Source organism: Alosa alosa, chromosome 16 (assembly GCF_017589495.1).
Source record: "Alosa alosa isolate M-15738 ecotype Scorff River chromosome 16, AALO_Geno_1.1, whole genome shotgun sequence".
NCBI lineage: Eukaryota > Metazoa > Chordata > Actinopteri > Clupeiformes > Clupeidae > Alosa > Alosa alosa.
In genome coordinates, this window is record NC_063204.1 from 32,254,346 (window position 1) to 32,272,984 (window position 18,639).

The 18,639-nt window shown below is 39.2% G+C and overlaps 1 protein-coding gene across 1 annotated transcript in view; it reads right to left on the reverse strand.

The window, feature by feature from the left end:
* Window positions 1–650: 650 nt before the first annotated feature.
* prlh2 (prolactin releasing hormone 2) overlaps window positions 651–18,639 on the reverse strand; it is a 29,129-nt gene continuing 11,140 nt past the window's right edge. The window contains exon 3 of the mRNA XM_048265727.1: window positions 651–1,939. Coding sequence (XP_048121684.1) covers window positions 1,731–1,939 — 209 coding nt within the window. The 3' untranslated portion in view covers window positions 651–1,730. The remainder of the gene's footprint in view (window positions 1,940–18,639) is intronic.

An 18,639-nucleotide genomic window follows, 5' to 3' on the forward strand; every position in this document is an offset into this window, starting at 1 on the left:
GATATGCAAATTCCTTGCTGCAGACATTGCAGAGGACTTTATTTTCAACACTTTATTTTCATCAACACCATCAGGCCGTTTTTTTAAAAGTAAATGTTCCAATCAATGATCCAGGCAGCACGTTTTCTTCTCTCTCCTTCATTTTACAGTCTAATTTTTACTGACTAGAACGGCTCGGGGTCAAAGGTCATACGGAATCGATTAATCTGCACTAATTTTTTTTAATCAGTTATTTTTTCTCAAATTAATTCAGCTAAATTAATCAGTTATTTTGACAGCCCTAGTTTTTATGATTGTAACTAAGATCTGACAATAAAATGTATATTTTCGGAATCTATGTCTCTAGCTTCCCACGTGTTATGAGCCTGTGTGGCCTAAATTGAACTTAAAGGGTTAGGATTAGCTTAAACTATTTCCTAGGGGTGAACCCTCCCCCTAGGTGGCGTAGTCGTCACTAAATTATCGTCCCTGCTACATTTAGTACTGCTTTAATAGCCAAAAAATTACAGTAGCCAATATGTCAACTTCCACTGTTGTCCAGATTGGTACATTCCAGTGCTGTAAGTAGTTTGAAATGAAAATGCTTTGGACTAACGAAGTATGTAACTCTGAAAATATACCAAATAGACTTTATTCCCCATTAGGCCATTTGAACCATCAACAACTGAAAAAGGAAAGAAATTTAAAGAAAAACATTGTTTTGGAAGTCCACAATCAAGATAATTGTTTATAGACAGTATCGTCAATCCTCAAATAAGTTATTTATAGTCATCATAATCATAATAATTTACTGTAAATATCTTCAATCCTCAAATAGGTCATTTATGTAGTATCATTACTGTAGACTAATTTCCTATATGCCAGGCACTTCTTTGAAGGCTTTTCAGCCAGCACATACATTTCCAATGGACTGTCACCTGTATTGTAACGCCTTTTGTTTTAGTGTACCTGTTTACACAGACCCGGTTGGGTGCTGCATCTAGTGAATGAGCATGTTAATATGCCGAAGGATTTATGCATGTGTCAAAGTTGAATAAATAAATGGAAAAAAAAAAACTTATTTGATGCCCTGCTGGACATCAACAAGATATTCAGTGTCCGCCTGAAATATAACAGAAAATGCTGTTACACTGACGCTCCACCAGAAATATATGTGCTGGCCCAAGAGCCTTCCGTGGCATAATCCATGATGATGAAAAATGTGCCCTATACCCCAAAGTTACTCTTCCAGTTCAGAGACCTTGCTGCCTAAGCAACATAAATGAGGATTTTATTTCATATCAAATAGGCCCAAGATTCCAGCATAGGGTACTAAACCATGGCCAGTCCAAAGCCAATTATTTAGGTAATAACCTTTAAATGAAGTTAGACTGTGTCTTAGAATTGGAATGTGCAATCGCATAAAATTAACACAAAAAGTTCACATTTCCTATGATGACATTTCTCTAAGCTGTAGAGCATTACATTATCATAGCCTATAGTCTATTAAATATATTTAATATTTTTAATATTTCATTTCAAGAGTGTAGGTTAATCACATACCCTAGTAAATGTGTAGACAGTACTCTTTTGTGAGATGAAAGTAGGCACAAAAACATAAATGACAATCTATTTATTTAACAATATTTTCTCATTTTCTATCCTACTTATAAAGCTTCAAATTTAAATATTTAGCCTAGAGAGGGAAAAAAAACATTGTACATAACTGGGAAATTCAATTTTAAAACTTTTCAGTAGGGGTGTTGTAACCACTCCGGTTCTTCTTGAGCTAGGGTGTGGTGAAGGTCTTCCTTTTCTCTGAGAGCGGTGAGCAAAAGCTCCAAGGAACTCAGCACTGGACGTAGTCCACCAACATTCCCACTGTCTGTTACACGTTTACCAAAACGTCCGATTGGTCTAACCCCACGTCCCACATACCAAAAAGGGTCAATTTCTGGACCTGCAAGCAAAAATATCATACTTAGCCCTGGAATAGAAATGTGTCGTTATACTAACATGGCGGTAATAGTTGGTGTGTGTGATAAAAAAAAAAAAAAACATTTGGTGTTCATTAGCTACACATTCCTAGCTGTGTAATGCTGCTCAAGACCACTCAAATATTGTGGTTTATAGGTTACTTCGATTCCACCTTTAAAGTCATGGCAGATGGACTTGGACTCAAATTGGAACTCTACTTTTCTAGTAGGAGGTCAGAAATATCTTATGTAGAATGCATGTGGGACATTTCAAGTTGGAAATATCAGACTTCCATGTCATCTAATGCAACATTAATGGGTAAACATAGTGGCACAGACTAAGCAATAAACAATTCAAGCACATATTTTGTTCAAACCAAGCTTACTTTTACACCTAGCCTTCTTTAAAATTGGGAAGATCTGTTGTAAGCAACATCACCAAAAAATGGGATGGGGATTCGTATGACAAGCCATTAGCCCGTAATTCAATTTTTTCTAGTCTTAACAAACATTTTTAGATATCCACAGTTACATTTTTTCTATCTATCCACAATTGTCATTTCATACATCCACATCATTCAAGGGACGGAGAGACCGGGAATGATTGGATCAGATGATGGTTTTGGCCCATTAAAAGGGTTCTTCCACAAAAGGGTGTTTTTTGTAAAGATGTATGTAGTATGTACTTTAAAAAACAATGTTGATTACAATTTCCTAGCAATTTAAAAAGCAGAGTTTCTTTTACTTACAAAACTGAGTGAGTATCACCTAAAAAACATGTAATTGGTTTCAACTATTTTTTTTTTTGTTCAAATAACTTATTGGGTTTTATGTTAACAGAAAGTGAACTATAGGTTTTCAGGTCCCTAACAACCGTTGTTAAAGACAAACTCGGAGGACAGGCAAACCCAGAGCCGTTATAGCAAGACATAGAAAGAAAGACGCAAGGTGCTTGAAAATTGTTAACTTTTGGCAGAGAAAAGCAGACTGAATTTCCTGTGTGCAGTACAGGAGACATCATGTTTTTGTGATATGTCAGTTCAACGCTAACATTTTTTAAAACGCCAATAAAGTAGGTTATTGCTCTGTCTTCAAATAGGCCACAAATATGGGGCTGTATTTTGCACACTGGCGCATGGCGTAAAACTCGTTTTCCACCCGCGCAAAGTTTAATTCGGTATTTTGCACGTTTATTTTTTAAACAATGCGCCCAGGGGTGTGGCAATTAACAACCTAGGGAGGGGCCTGGCGCATTGTCTAAAAATCGCTATTGTACACCTGGTCAGAAGTCTATGGCGAGTTGTTTATATGTTATTTTAAGAGCGCATTGTCAACAGTCATATTGGCAGGTGCACGCACCATCCTTCTATCATTCATGAACGCACACCAGCGCACGTCCATGCAAAACATTACAAATTGCACGATTACAGTGGGAAACATAATTAGAATAAAGATATTACGAAATACAGTACATCTCATGATGAGTAGTTATTCACCATCATTTGCAAATTGGTAATGACTGTTAAAAGTGATTAGGGGAGAGGCGAGAGACAGCTATGGAGCACAGCTGAAGACGCACTGTCACGAGATATAAGCAACTCCTCTGCAGGATAAATGTTGTTTTTTCAGTCATTTGAGCAATATTTGGGTAAGTGTTGCTTTATTCAGCCTATGTTTTCGATGGAAACCCATTGTCAGTCAATAGTGGAAGTAACTGCATAACTGTCTTGTCGTTGACTAAAACCTTGGTGAAGTTAGTTTCACTTTGCCAATGAGTTCAAATAATAGACGAGTGCAAATGTGTGAAGGCTATGCTAGGTTTTAGAAAAGCATGGTTTAGTGAAATGACTATTCCATACGGTCTCACAAGCAGCCTCCTTCAAATGCGCCAAAATGTGCCGTTGAATGGCAAAATACCGATGCATTTATTTGACATATCGCGCTTTGCGCCGTTAAAAAAGGGAATGACAGATGTCATTCTCATTGGTTTAAATGATGTTACGCCCCAAACACACCCATATGACTGATTAAAAAATTAAAAAACACCTTGTTGCGCCATGCACTCGACGTTTGATAACGAAACCCCTCCCAATGTGGACTGGACATCCTACTAAATTTGAATAAGCTTTTGACGAGTGACGATGCGCTTTAGAATGTCATGATAGGGCCCGTTATCTTCATGCTCAAGAGGAAAAACTGAAATTATGTAGGCTAAGTAAAATAGGGTAGTAACGTTAACAATGTGTTTTATCATATTTCTCAGCCTATCATTTCTGTAAGAGACTGATTTCACGCAAATGACAAAGTGCAGGGTAGCCTAAAGTTAAAGTTGACACTCCATTTGAGTAGGTTGTTTTAAGAAAGTAAACATGGGCTTGCAAGTAACGTTATTGCATACTATAAGGTAGCCTATCTTAGCTAATCCGTCATGTACAGTATCTATTGGCTACTTTCCTGTCAGTTAACATCCAGCACAATGCATTTTATGCATTGTTTTTCAGTCAATCGTTCATGTGTGGCCAGCGGCATAGGCTACTTTATCCAGTAATTATCCTCTGACCTCTGGGGGAAACGATTGCACATCCTGCCATTATAGCCTTTGAGTAGGTAATGTTTTCACTTTAATCTAAATCATAACTAATTCTTTGTGCAGTCGAAGCCCTAGCCTAGCATAGCCTAACTTCAGTGATTGGCGAAATGTTTAGCCTACCTTCCGTAAAACATACTTTTCTTTTTCATAGGTAAACCCGCTACACCTCTAGATGAAAACAATCTAGACTCTGCTACATCAAAATATTTAGGCAATATGCTTTTATTCTTTATCTTATATCAAGTTCAACCAGCTTGCTTTCTATGCGTTGTCCGTATAAACAAACTAGTGCTTGTCCTCCGAGTTCATTCTTGACTACGGTTGTTAGGGACCTGAAACTGGTCTATTGGTTACTAAGAAATTAAATATTTCTTAATGAAGGTAATAAAACCAATTAATATATGCACACTTTATTTCATTTTGTATTGATACTGTAACTTAAAAATAGCTAGTAATGATTAATTAATGGTTAATGTTTCTGTAACTTAAAAATACAATGTTGATATTACTTAAAATGTCCTAGTTAAGAGCAAGTTAAAAAGCAAAGATTCTTTTACTTACAAAACTGAGTGAGTATCACCCAAAAAGAACTCATGCAATCGGTTTCAACTATTTTTTTAGTTCAAATAACTTATCAGGTTTTACAGTGTTCAAATCTTATGTCTTCATATTTTTTTAGCCCTGGATATTTATTTAGTTTTACAGCCTGAAAAACACTTGATCTGGGAAGCAATGTTTGTGCATGTATAACGGCTCCCACACACAGTTGCGTGCGTTGCAGTGCTGGAGACGCATCCCGTTTACTTTTCATGGGCTTACGTCATCTGTTGCCAAACTGAATTGTGGGTCTGTTGTGTCGCGTTGGTCCCGTCGCTCGCGTTGAGAAATTCAACTTTTGCTGCACCGACGGACAGCACCAGCCAATCAAATTACGATTAGACCTTCAGTCATTTGCATAGCTACTGTCGGGAACACCCACTGGCATGCGTTGACGGAACGCAACTGTGTGTGGAAGCCGTTATTCATAGCCAGCTCAAACTTTCACAGTTCTCCGTATGAATGAAACATTAGGCTGGCTGCACACTGCCTGCATGGCGTGAGCGTGGCGTTTCTGTTGCGTGTCAGTTACGTGGTGGCTGCGTGGCGTTTTCTATGTCTTTGCATTCCAGAAACGTGTCTGACGCTGTGCTGCGGCAGCCCCTCTGCCTATTAAAACATCTCTTCACTGTCTCTTTTGAATGGAAACGCTTCCAACACGCTTGCGTGTCATGTGAAAAATAGGCGTGGGTCCTATTTCTAGCATCAGGGCTAACTAACATTTTTTCCCGGAGCGGCCACGTTAAAACATTTAGGGGCACAGACAAAAATCTGGGCGCACAGTCAGGGCTGGACTGGGACAAAAAACCAGCCCGGGCATTTTTGGCCCCGAACGGCCCACTACAATCGGTCAGGCACACTAATATGCAATCCTGGCAGTAGGCTACCCTTGTGTGTATTGAACTAAGTGCCACGGAGCAGTGCAAGTGAATAAGACTGTACTAATTCACCCTTTCTGACTCATTGGTAGTCCAAGGTGGCTGAAGTAGGCTATACAAGCTCTATATTAAAGTATAGCCCTAAATACAACAAGCACTTATCAAAGAGAAGGCTCTGCTAGAAAAACCTAAAAGTAGCCTACTACACTGTACAGTAGCCTATAGTAGAGCTCCATGAGCTCATTTCACATGTCTGTCAGTGTTTTATGTAAATCTTTCAGTTGCCTTTTGCATGAAGATGACTTGAAATATTGTATTTTCACCCATTTACCAGTGGAACCCTTAGTCAAATAATTTCAATAGGCTATTATGTTATATGATAGCCAATGATATGGTGGTCCTAGCCAAAAGCTATGTATTTAAAAAACTCATGTTAATGTGTTGGGTTCATCTGGAAATGTGACCATGTTAAGGAGCAATGTTAGCAATAAAAATGCTAAAGTAACGTACGCTGTGCCGTTTGACTGATCGCGCTATACATTCTCCTTCTGATTACTTGTCCCTCTGCCGTGTAATAGTCTGTGTTTGCTTACCTCTCCTCACTGAACTTCAAACTGATGCTGACATAGACTACCTGAATGTCGGGTACAGCACATTTCTGCACAATCAACATCCCTACTTTATCTGCCGCAATTTCTGCATGCACTTCATTTATCCATTTTAACACGCTCACTGAATTTTGGCTCTGAGCCAATGTTGGAGGGGCAGGGTGTGATAAGAGCGGTCATTGGGTTTGTCTAGTGTCAGTATAGATATTGTACCAATGGGTTGCTGACTGTCCTTGCTTTGGGCCGATTTCGATTGTTGCCAATGTTTTAAAATAACGATAACAAATACTAATTTAATTCGATCGGCCCAAAAGGTATGCCGGATGGCCAACTTACACATAATGTACCATTACATTGCAGCCAACAATTAAACATGCAAGTGCACCAATTAAGAATGACTGACAACATTTACAGAAAAACAAGATTTTAAAGAGAATATTAGTGCCTACTTTATTTTCAGTCTGTTCTGTTTTTCTAAATTTAGCAAATCCAAATATGCCCATGATAACCTATCTGGCTCCATACTGCCCAATACTACTACTTTGGTCTGCTAAATGTAATGTACTACTAAAACAGTCCATTTTCTCTTCTACAAAACCCAATATAGTCTAATCAAGGATAATTATTTTTATTTGAAATATCTGTAAAAATTAAAATTTTTACATGACATTGAAGATATTATAAAATTGTTTTTTGTTCATTTCATATCAATCTTTACAAATAGATACAATGTTTTATTAATGTTGTGCCAACATTTCAGTTCTTCACATACAATGAGCATGTAGATATTAAAGGGGTCATAGAATTGGCGTAGTTTACCTTGGCATAGTTGAATAACGGCAGTTCGGTATGTAAAATTGATAGAGAGCCAAAGTCTCGCCCTTTCCGTTTGCCACCATGGGACCCATCTTCGAAAAAATTATGAACGGTAGTCAATGGCGAATCCTGATCGACTTGTGCCTTGTCAATTTTAAAGACAATTTTTTATGTAAAGACATTTGCAGTTTGTTTCGTAACTATTTAATTACAACATGGTAAAAGATTGTAATTCCATCGACTACATCAGTCGCACTAGTCACTATAGTTACTAATAGTAATAGTAGCCTATTCACAGAATGTACAAGCATACCAGCAACAGGTCTTACTTGGGCTTCCCTTGATGAAAATACCATAATTCAGAGGATAAAACACATCAGGTAAGGTGTATTTGTCCATAGACTGCACATAAACTACTGTTAAGTGACATAGCTGGTAGCAAGATGTAACCGTTAACTAGCATGACAGCTAGCTGTATCGTTTCACTACATTGGTGTACATCGTTCGAGATGAGGGATGTAATTCACTGAGCGGATCATAACTTTTGCAGCCTATCGAACAACAGCATTTTCTTGACGTGAAAAATTATCCTTTAAATTCACACAAATCTTACGTGAAACTTATGGCACAATTCGAACAGGACCAAAAATAATTCTCTCCATTGACTTCCGTTCATATTTTTTCAAAAGATAAGTCCCATGGACCGGAAGCAGAGACTTTCTAATGAGGAGACACAGCACTCAAAACATCCTCCATTGAATTGCATTAGGTGTTAGTTTGTAACACGAATATGGCAGTTGTCTACATATCTCCCATGTGAATACATCGTGCCAATCATGTATTGTGATGTGATTTCACCGCTGGAGCAAGGTTGAATAGAATAGAATAGAATATACTTTATTGTCATGTCTGCATGAAAATTATCTTTGGTCTCACTGGTAAGAGTAGTATAAAACACATAGGAAACATAGAGTAGACACATTCATTCCATTACACATAGACATATATCCACAGGATTGACACAGCACATCACATGTACCCCCTTGCTGTCGTGAAGCCTTGCACATGCGCATTTCTGCCGAAATAGATGCCCTTCACGCAGCTTAGCTACAGGAAGTCCATCTTCATAACTGTTGTAACTTGCTAAGTTTGACTATGTAAACTTAGTAAGCATCAAAATTTGTAATTCTGATTCTTGAGAAACATGAACAATGCAGTCAACAAGTGTGGGCACAACCATCACACTCGTAATTTTTCTGATGTCTACCAACTGCCTGGGAACAATATACAGCACCTAGCTCAGCATGCCTAACCCATGCAGCCCCAGCATGCTACCTTTGTATGCTCAGCTAAGCAAACTAACAAACAAATTCCCTCATGTGGTGGATATTATTAAAATAATTTGGTGCTTCTTTGGGGGAACTTGCATATAAATCCATATTTTAGGGGGCACAGCATGTATACATGTATTGCTCTATAGTTTTAATGTTTAAATGCATAAATGTTAATAGCTTAAATGTTATTCCATTTCTGTTAGTCGCTTTGGATAAATGTGTCTGCCAAATGAATAAATTAAATTTCTAAATTATATAGTGAGGGGTATGGTTATGCTTGTGTCTTGGCTGAAGTGCCAGTTGAGAAAACATAGGCTACAAAAGACACTCAAACATTTAATTACAATATTTGAGGGACTGAATCAGTATCTGATTTATTTTCTGATTCAGGCTCAATGATGGATGGCTCCATGGAGCTATCGCTTTGTAGCATAACGTTTGACTTCAGTTGAGATTCACGGAAGCTATGGTTTTGGCTTGTTCCAGTGCCCATCCAAACCAGTGGGACGTGGGACCTATCCTGCCTCCAACTAAGAAAAGTGCACTGGAATGCCTGTTGAAGTGGAACCTCCTAACGGCGAACTCGACCTACCCCGACCTCACCAAAATAAGTTGGAGGATAATGCCTGTCGTGCACGTCGTGAGAAGTCAAACTTCCAAGGAATAGGCTATAAACTTTACTTTTCTGCATGTAGGGTTGTTTTAGACACTACAATTTTAAAACAACTTGTTTTTCATATTATGGCATGAAATTATGTTATTATCTGTTAGCATGAAGATATATATACACACGGTAAAAGTATACCCAGCTATCTTCTAGCGAAATGCAGCGCTTATACGGCTCCAGAACAGACAAAAACAATGCGAGTATCAGTTTAGCACGGCAATCGTCCATGTTTTCTGTTTACATTCTACTTCAATTGCCTGGAACGCTTTGAAGTAGGAGCTAGTACACTTCAGGTAGGATAAGTCCCACGTCCCATTGCTTTGGATGAGCACTGGAACGCAGCATTAGTAGTCATTGGCTGGAAGGCAATTAATAATTAATGTGGATGTCCACAAGGGGGCGCTAAATCTGCTAAAACAGACAGTTTTATTCCCCAGCCTAATTATAGGGGTGTAAATGGGATTGTAAAACGACATTACTTAGCTTTTTTGTTTGACAGGCCATAGTTGCATACCTTCAATGGTAACATCACAGAACAAGAACAAAACAAGAACAACAGAACAAAGGACTAAAATGGTGTGTGTGCTAATACAGACTAAAATTGCGGTTCCGAGGAACTGCAAGAGTGGGTTTGATCAGGGGCATGGAACTCGGCCTCATCCAAGGATTCCAACGGTACCTCATTTATGAAAATCGGGCACACGGATCAAAAGTTATCTGCATTAACGCAACATCCAATAAGCTAAAACGCATAAATAACGTGGTTGCTAGGGCAATCATGCTGGTTGCTATGGTGGTCGCTAGGTTAGAAGGCCAGTGCCTCCTAAGAGGCCTGAAGGGTCAGTTCTGAGGTTGTTGGCTGCTGGAACCGAAAAATGGACTGCATTTTCTTAAAAGACAATGTGACTAGTTTGCACAGAAATGAGGGTGTTTCCCACCCTCATCGACCTTGTCATAAAACTTGTTTAAATGATCACACGACGCCTCCTTGCTGCTTTGTCGTCTACATCAGCATTTCTCAAACTTCTTTGACCTGAGGCCCAGTCAAGGCATACTTTGGGGTCATAGGGCCCACCTACATGAACCCACCCCCTCCTCCCAACCCCTATCAAATTGTAATGATATCACAATTATTATTTTTATACTATATTGCTATACATGCACTTCAAAACAGTCAATGTTTAAAGTGCTAAGATTGTTCACAAAAGTTTGTGAAAGCATGCACATCAGAGTACTGCTTTACTAAAGTAAAATATAATTAGGCCTACACTAGTTTCATTGTTTTTGCATTGTTGCATGATGCTTGCATGAGAAATACTTCTCAAAACAACAGCAATTATATGGGTGCCATTGTTTTGGGATGTTTCCCTCATGCAAGCATCATACACTGATAGAGTATATATATGCTATTTAATTACATTTCATTTGAATGCCTGAATGTAAGAATTCAGGAAACACAATACCAGCTTTAAACATTTCTGTTGTTTACTAGTTTATGTAAATCGCATAACACATGAACTGTTTACATACTACTGATAGCCCATTACTGTACACAATAATACTGTGCCCATTCATTAACATATATTAAACACCAGGCGTCTTGTTTACACATTTAAACCATATTTGCACTTCGACTTTCGACTCCAAATTGTAGAAACTACATCTACGAAGTCTAAGGAAGATAACCATGTAGTCTGTTCAAAGATAAGATGAATTTTGACAGAACTACAGACCTCGTAAAAGTAGTACCTAAAATGACTCCATTCACTTCATTGCAAAATCGCGGTTGGTCTGTTTACACATTAAAACCATACTAACAATTTACATTTCGACTCCACATCGCTGTAACACCATACCAAGGGTCTTAACAAGTGAGTCAATTTGGCTGATTACGGTAACGCATTTCCAGGGCTTGTCGGCTCAAAAAAAGCAGTGGCTATTGCTAACGCATTCATTTTCAATGCCTAGCATGTTAGCTAACATTAATAGCAAAGATTGTTAAGGCGGAGCCTTAAATATCTTTGTTAATAGGTTGCATATGACAACAGCAAATAGCTAACGTTTACGTTAGCCTAACTTACTTATTGTTGACGTTGACCCGACACGTTCATAAGTTAGACCATAGACTGATAAGGACGTCCATCAAACTAAAAGGGTTCGTTCTTCGATGTCTTCAAATTCGTTCGAATTCCGTGTGTATCCTGTGTATCTTTCGTGCTGCTATCCTGTTGCCTCTTCCCATAGATATATAAACTGACTTATAGACTGTATATATAGAACTGGACAGTGTGGCTGCATTCTACAGTGTTCTATGGAATTGAAGCCGCCGAGGCGACGCCATCTTGGAAAATTTGGAGCCAATTTGAAGTGCGGCTGCGCAGCAAAAGTTGAAGCATGCGCAGTGAAGAGGAGTCGCGGTCAGGCACGCCCACTCAGTTGCCACTCAGCTAGTTAAACACGCCCCTTGTCAAGTGAAACCCGCCCCCTTCTCCTTTCCACAACGCAGGTCGACTCTTCGGCCGAAGGCTAGCTGGCTGGATGAATTTTACGGCTGTGACTGAGTTAGCTAAACAGTACAAACAACAATCGGTTTGTTCTTGTCTGGTAAGTGTTGCGTATCAACTGAAACGTTTTTTTTGTCTATTAGTGTTCTTAAATACGTCTAAGAGAGCTTATTATGTTGATTATAGACTGTGACAATTTAGTATGGTGAATACTAATGAGCTAACAACAGAAATGCGGACAGCGAATTACATGCTAACGTTAGCAGCTACATTAACGTTACCGGGAGGCTAAGTTAGTCATTGAAGTGAAGATTAGCACACAGCTCCCTTAACAGTCGATGCATGATATACTTATATATTGCACACATATTTAATTAATTGGTATTACTAGTGGTGTTGAGTGCCTGATTAGATGCTTTGTAATGTTGTAAAATTGTCTGACTAACTTTATTGTAACTTTCCTTTTTGCAGGTAAGATATGGGTGATGACTGAATGTACTGGAGGTGGCGGCAAGGTGGTCTCCATGGTCTACATTAGTCTGCAAGCAAGGGAATGCCTACGTGAAGATGTTTGGCTGGGGTGGTCTGAGGTGGCATGTCCTCCCCCTTTCTCCAAGTACCCTGACATCCATCTCCCTGACATCATCACCCACCGTCACTGGATCAACCTGAAGCCCCTTATACATGGGACATGGCACAGCACCACTACTTTCTGAAAACACATGACTTTCAATAACTTGCATGGCACCAAGAAAGGTCTGCCTCTGCTCTGAACCTTCTGTTAATGTGACATAATTTATACTTGAGGCTGTACACATCCCTTTGTTTCTATTTTCTTTATTGATGTCACCCAAACTTCAACTTTCTGTATGCCCCTGAACTCACACAAATTGTAAATTGCAATGCGCCATTTAACTAGTGGTGTAGTCGAGTTAGTTAGTTGTAGTGGTGGGTATACTGTGAGCAACCCCAAATGTTATTAAATACATATCCTTGCCTATTTTAAATGGGTTTACTGTGTAGTCCTGTAGACTATACCACGGTCATTTAACTGCCTTGGTATTTAAGTCAGAGGCCATTGCTTAGTATTTAACTGTAGCCTACACAAAGATGTAGATGTTACAAGAATGTTAATATCAGAATAATTATTGGTTGATACTAAATCAATATTGAATGTTTTTTATTTCTTTTGTGTGATCTATCATTCAGAATGCTGCAACATGCCACAATCAGCCAAAGAGGACACATCGTAACTCCTCTCCTAGTTACTCTCCATTGGCTCCCTACAGTAGACAGAATTAAATTTAAATCTCTCACTTTGGCCTATAGGACATTGACTGGATCTGCTCCTTGTTATTTTTAATTCAATGATCAAGATATACATCCCCAACCGCCCACTGTGGTCTTCTGATGAACTTCTGTTGTGTCGACCAGTCTTAAACGCTAGGTCAAATTCAAGACTCTTTTCCTCAGTGGTACCATGTTGGTGGAATGAGTTGCCCAGTGCTCTTCGTTCTTGTGATAGTTTTGGTCTTTTAAGCACTTCTTATACATTATGGTTTGTATGCAGTAGTACTGTTTTATTTTCATTATAGGCTGTTGATTAATTTGACATTGTTTATTATTGATATTCTCCTTAATGTAGTCTTACCATGTTATTGTTATTATATTATTGATTGAATGGGCATTATTATTTATTATTGCTTTCCCCCCTCATTGTTTATTTCATTAGGCTATTGATTGATCCCTGTTTTAAGTATTATATTGTTTTGTATTTGTTAAGGGTAACCATAACCATCATAATGTGGTATTTTCTTATGCACTTGAAACAAAGAATAAAAATGTTTCTTTAAACGTAGTACCACTTTAAACACATCACACACTGAACAGCAAAGTAGCTTCCTGATTATGTGTAAAATGTTTAGAGTATCCTGTCCTGATGTAGTAGGTCCATGTTCTCATATTTTTACAGCTGACATGAAGGCTGCAGTATTACATTTTTGATTTATAATGGAGCACCCTCTCTGGTGAAAGACTAGCAAGCCTGTGGTAGAGGCATACGATTACAGACATATTGAGAGGGCCTATCAATGAGTTGTCACAGTTTTCAATTTAGACGTATTATTTTGAAATGATGTACGTCTACGGGAGGATTTACCCCGCAAAATGCTACGGGAGGATTTCTAATGCAAAATGCTTCTCCAGCAGTGCAATCGCAGGTAACAACGATACCTTAACGCATTTTCAGATACCGCTGTTCTGGGCATACTAAGCAAATTGGCCATTTGTAACTTTGAATCCCTCCTCACGTTAAGCTATGGTCCAATAATGTGTTCACTAAAACACAAGTAACGTTATTTGTCGGGCTGATTCATAAATGGGCATACCGAGGTTGTCGACCTAGCAGGCTAGGTGGCGTTTTTTGCCATTCGCAAAATTAAGCAAGAGTTAACGTTAATGAAACTTTACATCGCCTTCTCCAGTGACAAAGTATATTCAAATGAAGTTGCAACGATGATGGCGGCAATCACTGGTTACGTTAAACCATTTGAAACAAGTAGGACTGTAAATGATGGTGACTATGGCTAACGTCACTTCGGATCAATATAGCAGAGCCCCTTTACTTTACCTATCAACTGGCTAATGCTAGCATGATGTAGCATGCTATGAGCTAATATACTTAGCATCTACGAAAGAACAGAACATATCTTTTTTTCACAAAGAATCTGTCACAACTAACAACGATGTCTCTTACCAGCAACTACACAATGTATGACTATCAATATGTATTTAGTCAGACTGTGATAAGATATAGCCTAATGATAATAACAGCAACACTTATTTAGGTTAGATTATGTGTCGAAATCATAGGGTCGAAATCAGGTGTTAAAATAAGTGAGCGATGACGCGGTAGTGTCTGCAGCCAGCTGTCAATCATAGGTGTAAACACGCCCTTTTAGATTTGTTAATATAACATTAAAAAAAATAATTTCAGCGAGAAAAGAAACATTTTTGGTGTATTGGTGTATTGAAGCATCTTGAAAACTATTTTTTCGAATAAAAAGTTGTTGATACAAAAATAGTTTTAGATGAGAAAAGTGACACGGAAAGTTGGCTACTTGGCCATTGAAATACATGGGGATGGGCGGAGTTACACATTGTACTGCAGCCAGCCACCAGGGGGCTCTGGACTAACGCTCGCATCACTCATAACAGACGGCACACTGTCCAGTTCTATATATACAGTCTATGAACTGACTAGATGTCGCCTTGACTACTGCTGTTCATTGGAACGAATGCGTCAATCGAGACGCCTCTATAATGCATTAACGTCAATCTCAGAGCCATATAAAGGTAGAGTTGCGACAACTCCATTGACGCTAATGTTCCATTTTTTTTCAACAATGGCGGCTAATGGAAGCCTCAAATAGTTCCCGAAAGTTAACAATTTATAATAGCAGCAGTGCAGTTACAGACTGTTTGTAGCCAACATTTCAGACTCAGATTTACATTATTGGCTCATCCGAATAATAATAATAATAATAACAGTAACAACAGTAATAGTAGTAAAGTAATAGTATTAATAACCTAATTATAATAATAAACTATTTATGTATCGACCTTTATATGGCTCTGGTCAATCTGAGCAAAGATCTAACGAAAATAAAATCACCATAAATCGTCAAAATCTCCAGCAATTATCTAGTTTTTTAGGTTGCTCCAACTGACAGGCATGTATTTATGGTCGAGTCTAGAGAAAACTAAGCTTTTGACGATAATAAAGATACATTTTACCCGTCTAGCCCCATAGACTCCCATTCATTCTGCACTAGCTAGCGGCGGCCCATAGAGGAACAATGAGTGAACTGCAACCAGGTTCGATACAATGAAAGTAAACAGGCTCTCCATAGACAGGCTCTGGTTGAGGCCACATACCTCTCGTCTCGTTTACTCGTATAAGTTGTAATCTTACCAGAAGTTGCTGTAGGTCTGTAGAACATTTACTTCCGTGCTTTAACGTGGTCTGCTACTTCATACGCCAGTCGTTACTTTTTTAATCATGGGCCAATGCTATGGGCAAACGAGATGTAGCTTAATTCACAAATGACAAAGCCATGAGAAAAGTCATTTTCTTACGTTACAACAACAACGAAACCGAGTTTGCCATCATTGTGAGAAGTTCCCAAATTTGTCGCTAATCGCTAAAAAGGTTTTCTGTCACTGGGGATGGCCAAACGTCGCTAAATAGGTAACACTGACAATAAGGGAGAACTAGTTTAGAGCTTCAGATCCCCGCTACAAGATGGCGGCGGTGTTGACGCATGCAGAGAAGCCGAAGGCGACATCTAGTCAGTATATATATCTATGGCCTCTTCCCTGCTGTTCCGGCAACAAGGTTTCACGCGAGATTTACGCCACATCCCAGAGAGTTGTGTTTTCCCAATATGGCGCCCGTCTGTATATGTGAACGACACGTGAACGGTACTGTTTTTCTTTTTAATAAACTGCCTGTAGACTTACACAATTCTCAATGCTTCGGTTTACATGTAGATACCCTCATTATGCTACGGTGTAATGGCTTCTACATACCTGACGCACCCGACCGGTAGCGCGACAATGTGACGTCAAAATGACGTAGATCTCTCTGGCGCGCCAGGGTTTTGGCCGTAGCGAGGTAGCGCACCACTCATTTTTCAGGCGAGCGACAAAGGCGGAAACAGGAAGATGGACTAGTTCGAGGGCAAGCGAGAGTTGCAGTGTTTTGTTAGTCGTGAATTTTTAATAGTTTGCTGGATAAGTTAACAAAGTTACCAGTGAGAGTTGCAACACATGGAATTAAGAGGAAAGAATAGAAACGATTTATTTTCAAACAAAGGATATCTATTAAGGCCTGAACAAAATCTCTTTCCACTTCAGGAAATTACACAAACTCAGCCAGCTGCTAGCTAGCTAGCCAGCTAACTAAACTGTTTAAATTATTAAAATTTCCCTCGGGATGACTAAAGTATCTATCTATCTATCTATCTATCTACTTGTGCACACACCTTGGAAACTACATGATAATGATGATGGTAGTTGTGAATAGTAGCAACCAAAGTCTGAAGTACCATCACAGAGGCTAGCTAATAGCAGAGCCCGTTTACATTCTCTGCTACTAGTGTTTCTTAATGCAGCTTCTTCTGCTGTGTAACGTAGTTAGCATTAATCTTTTCACAACAGCGACACCTCTGTTCAGGAGAATATTGCAACTAGTGTCGTGACCACGACGCGGGAGTTTAAATGGTTACGGCGCTTCTATGACGTCACATTGTCGCGCTACAGGTCGGGTGGGTCGAGTATGTGGAACGTTTAAGTGTGTTGCTATTTGGAGCCTTGGTAGCGATTTATTTTTACTCATCACAGCACAGTACGCAGAATGCATTGCAACACACCGTCATGAAGGGACTCACCGTTAGGTCGGCTTTAAATAGCATACAGAACCTATAGTTATTTAACGTTGTCTGTAAGCTCCACAGATCGTGGCAAGACAATTGAATTGATTGTGGACTTCTTGCTGGGCAATGATGAGTAACTTAACTTGAATAGTCGTGTTGCGTGGATGTGCATAATATCTGAATGAATGTCTGTATCTCTATGTTGTAATATATACAACTGTATACATAACTAACTTCGAATCGAGCTAGCTGGGCATTGAACTGGGTTGAATGGATTGGGAAAATATATATATTTTTTTTTTAAATGACCTATATGAATATGGTTTGGCTTTAAAAAAATATTTTTTTACATGACCTTTACACTTGGTGCTGGCAAGGCATTGAACTGGGCTTCATTAAAGGATTCCAACGGAACCTCATTCATGAAAATCGGACATAAGGGTCAAAAGTTACATGCACACACCTTCATATACACAGACAGCCCAGCCCATTAGAGCTCTGCCAGATGGCTCAGAACTCTGCCAGGTGCAAGCTTAAACAATTAGAGCTGTGATGTCACAATCGGAATTAGAATCCTTGAACATTCCGCCATTCATTTCAATGGGGCCCAAAAACGCAGAAAAACGGGAATACCGTGAAAACGACAAGGGCCAGCGACACGAAAGTAACAAGCAAGTTACACCGGTTCGGGCCTGAATTTTTGGAGTTCGAACTGCCTCGATAGCTCAAACGGTCTAGGAGCAGTAGTTCGTCCAAAAAGTGGGTGAAAAGGAATAATAAATAAGAAAACTTAAGAAGAACAATAGTGGGCTTGCTGGATCAAACCCACTAATAACTAAGAGCAGGATAGAGGGATAGTTAATAGCACATAAAGATCTGTGGAAGTAGTTCAATGTTTGGGCATTTAGGGTGTTCTACCAGTCTGTTGTGGCCAGCGCCCTCCTCTATGCAGTGGTATGCTGGGGAGGAAGCACAAAGAAGAAGGATGCTGGGCGACTTGACAGGCTGGTAAGGAAGGCTGGCTCTGTAGTGGGAGCTGAACTGGAGTGCATCACTTCAATATCTGACAAAAGGACCCTAAACAAACTGATCAACATCTTGGACAATGAATGTCATCCACTCTACAGCACTATCAAAAGCAAAAGAGCTTGATCAGCTGGAGACTTCGGCCACTGCCATGCACAACTGAAAGGCTGAGGAAGTCATTTGTTCCTAGGGCCATTGAACTGTTCAATGCCTCACTAAAGGGAAGAGG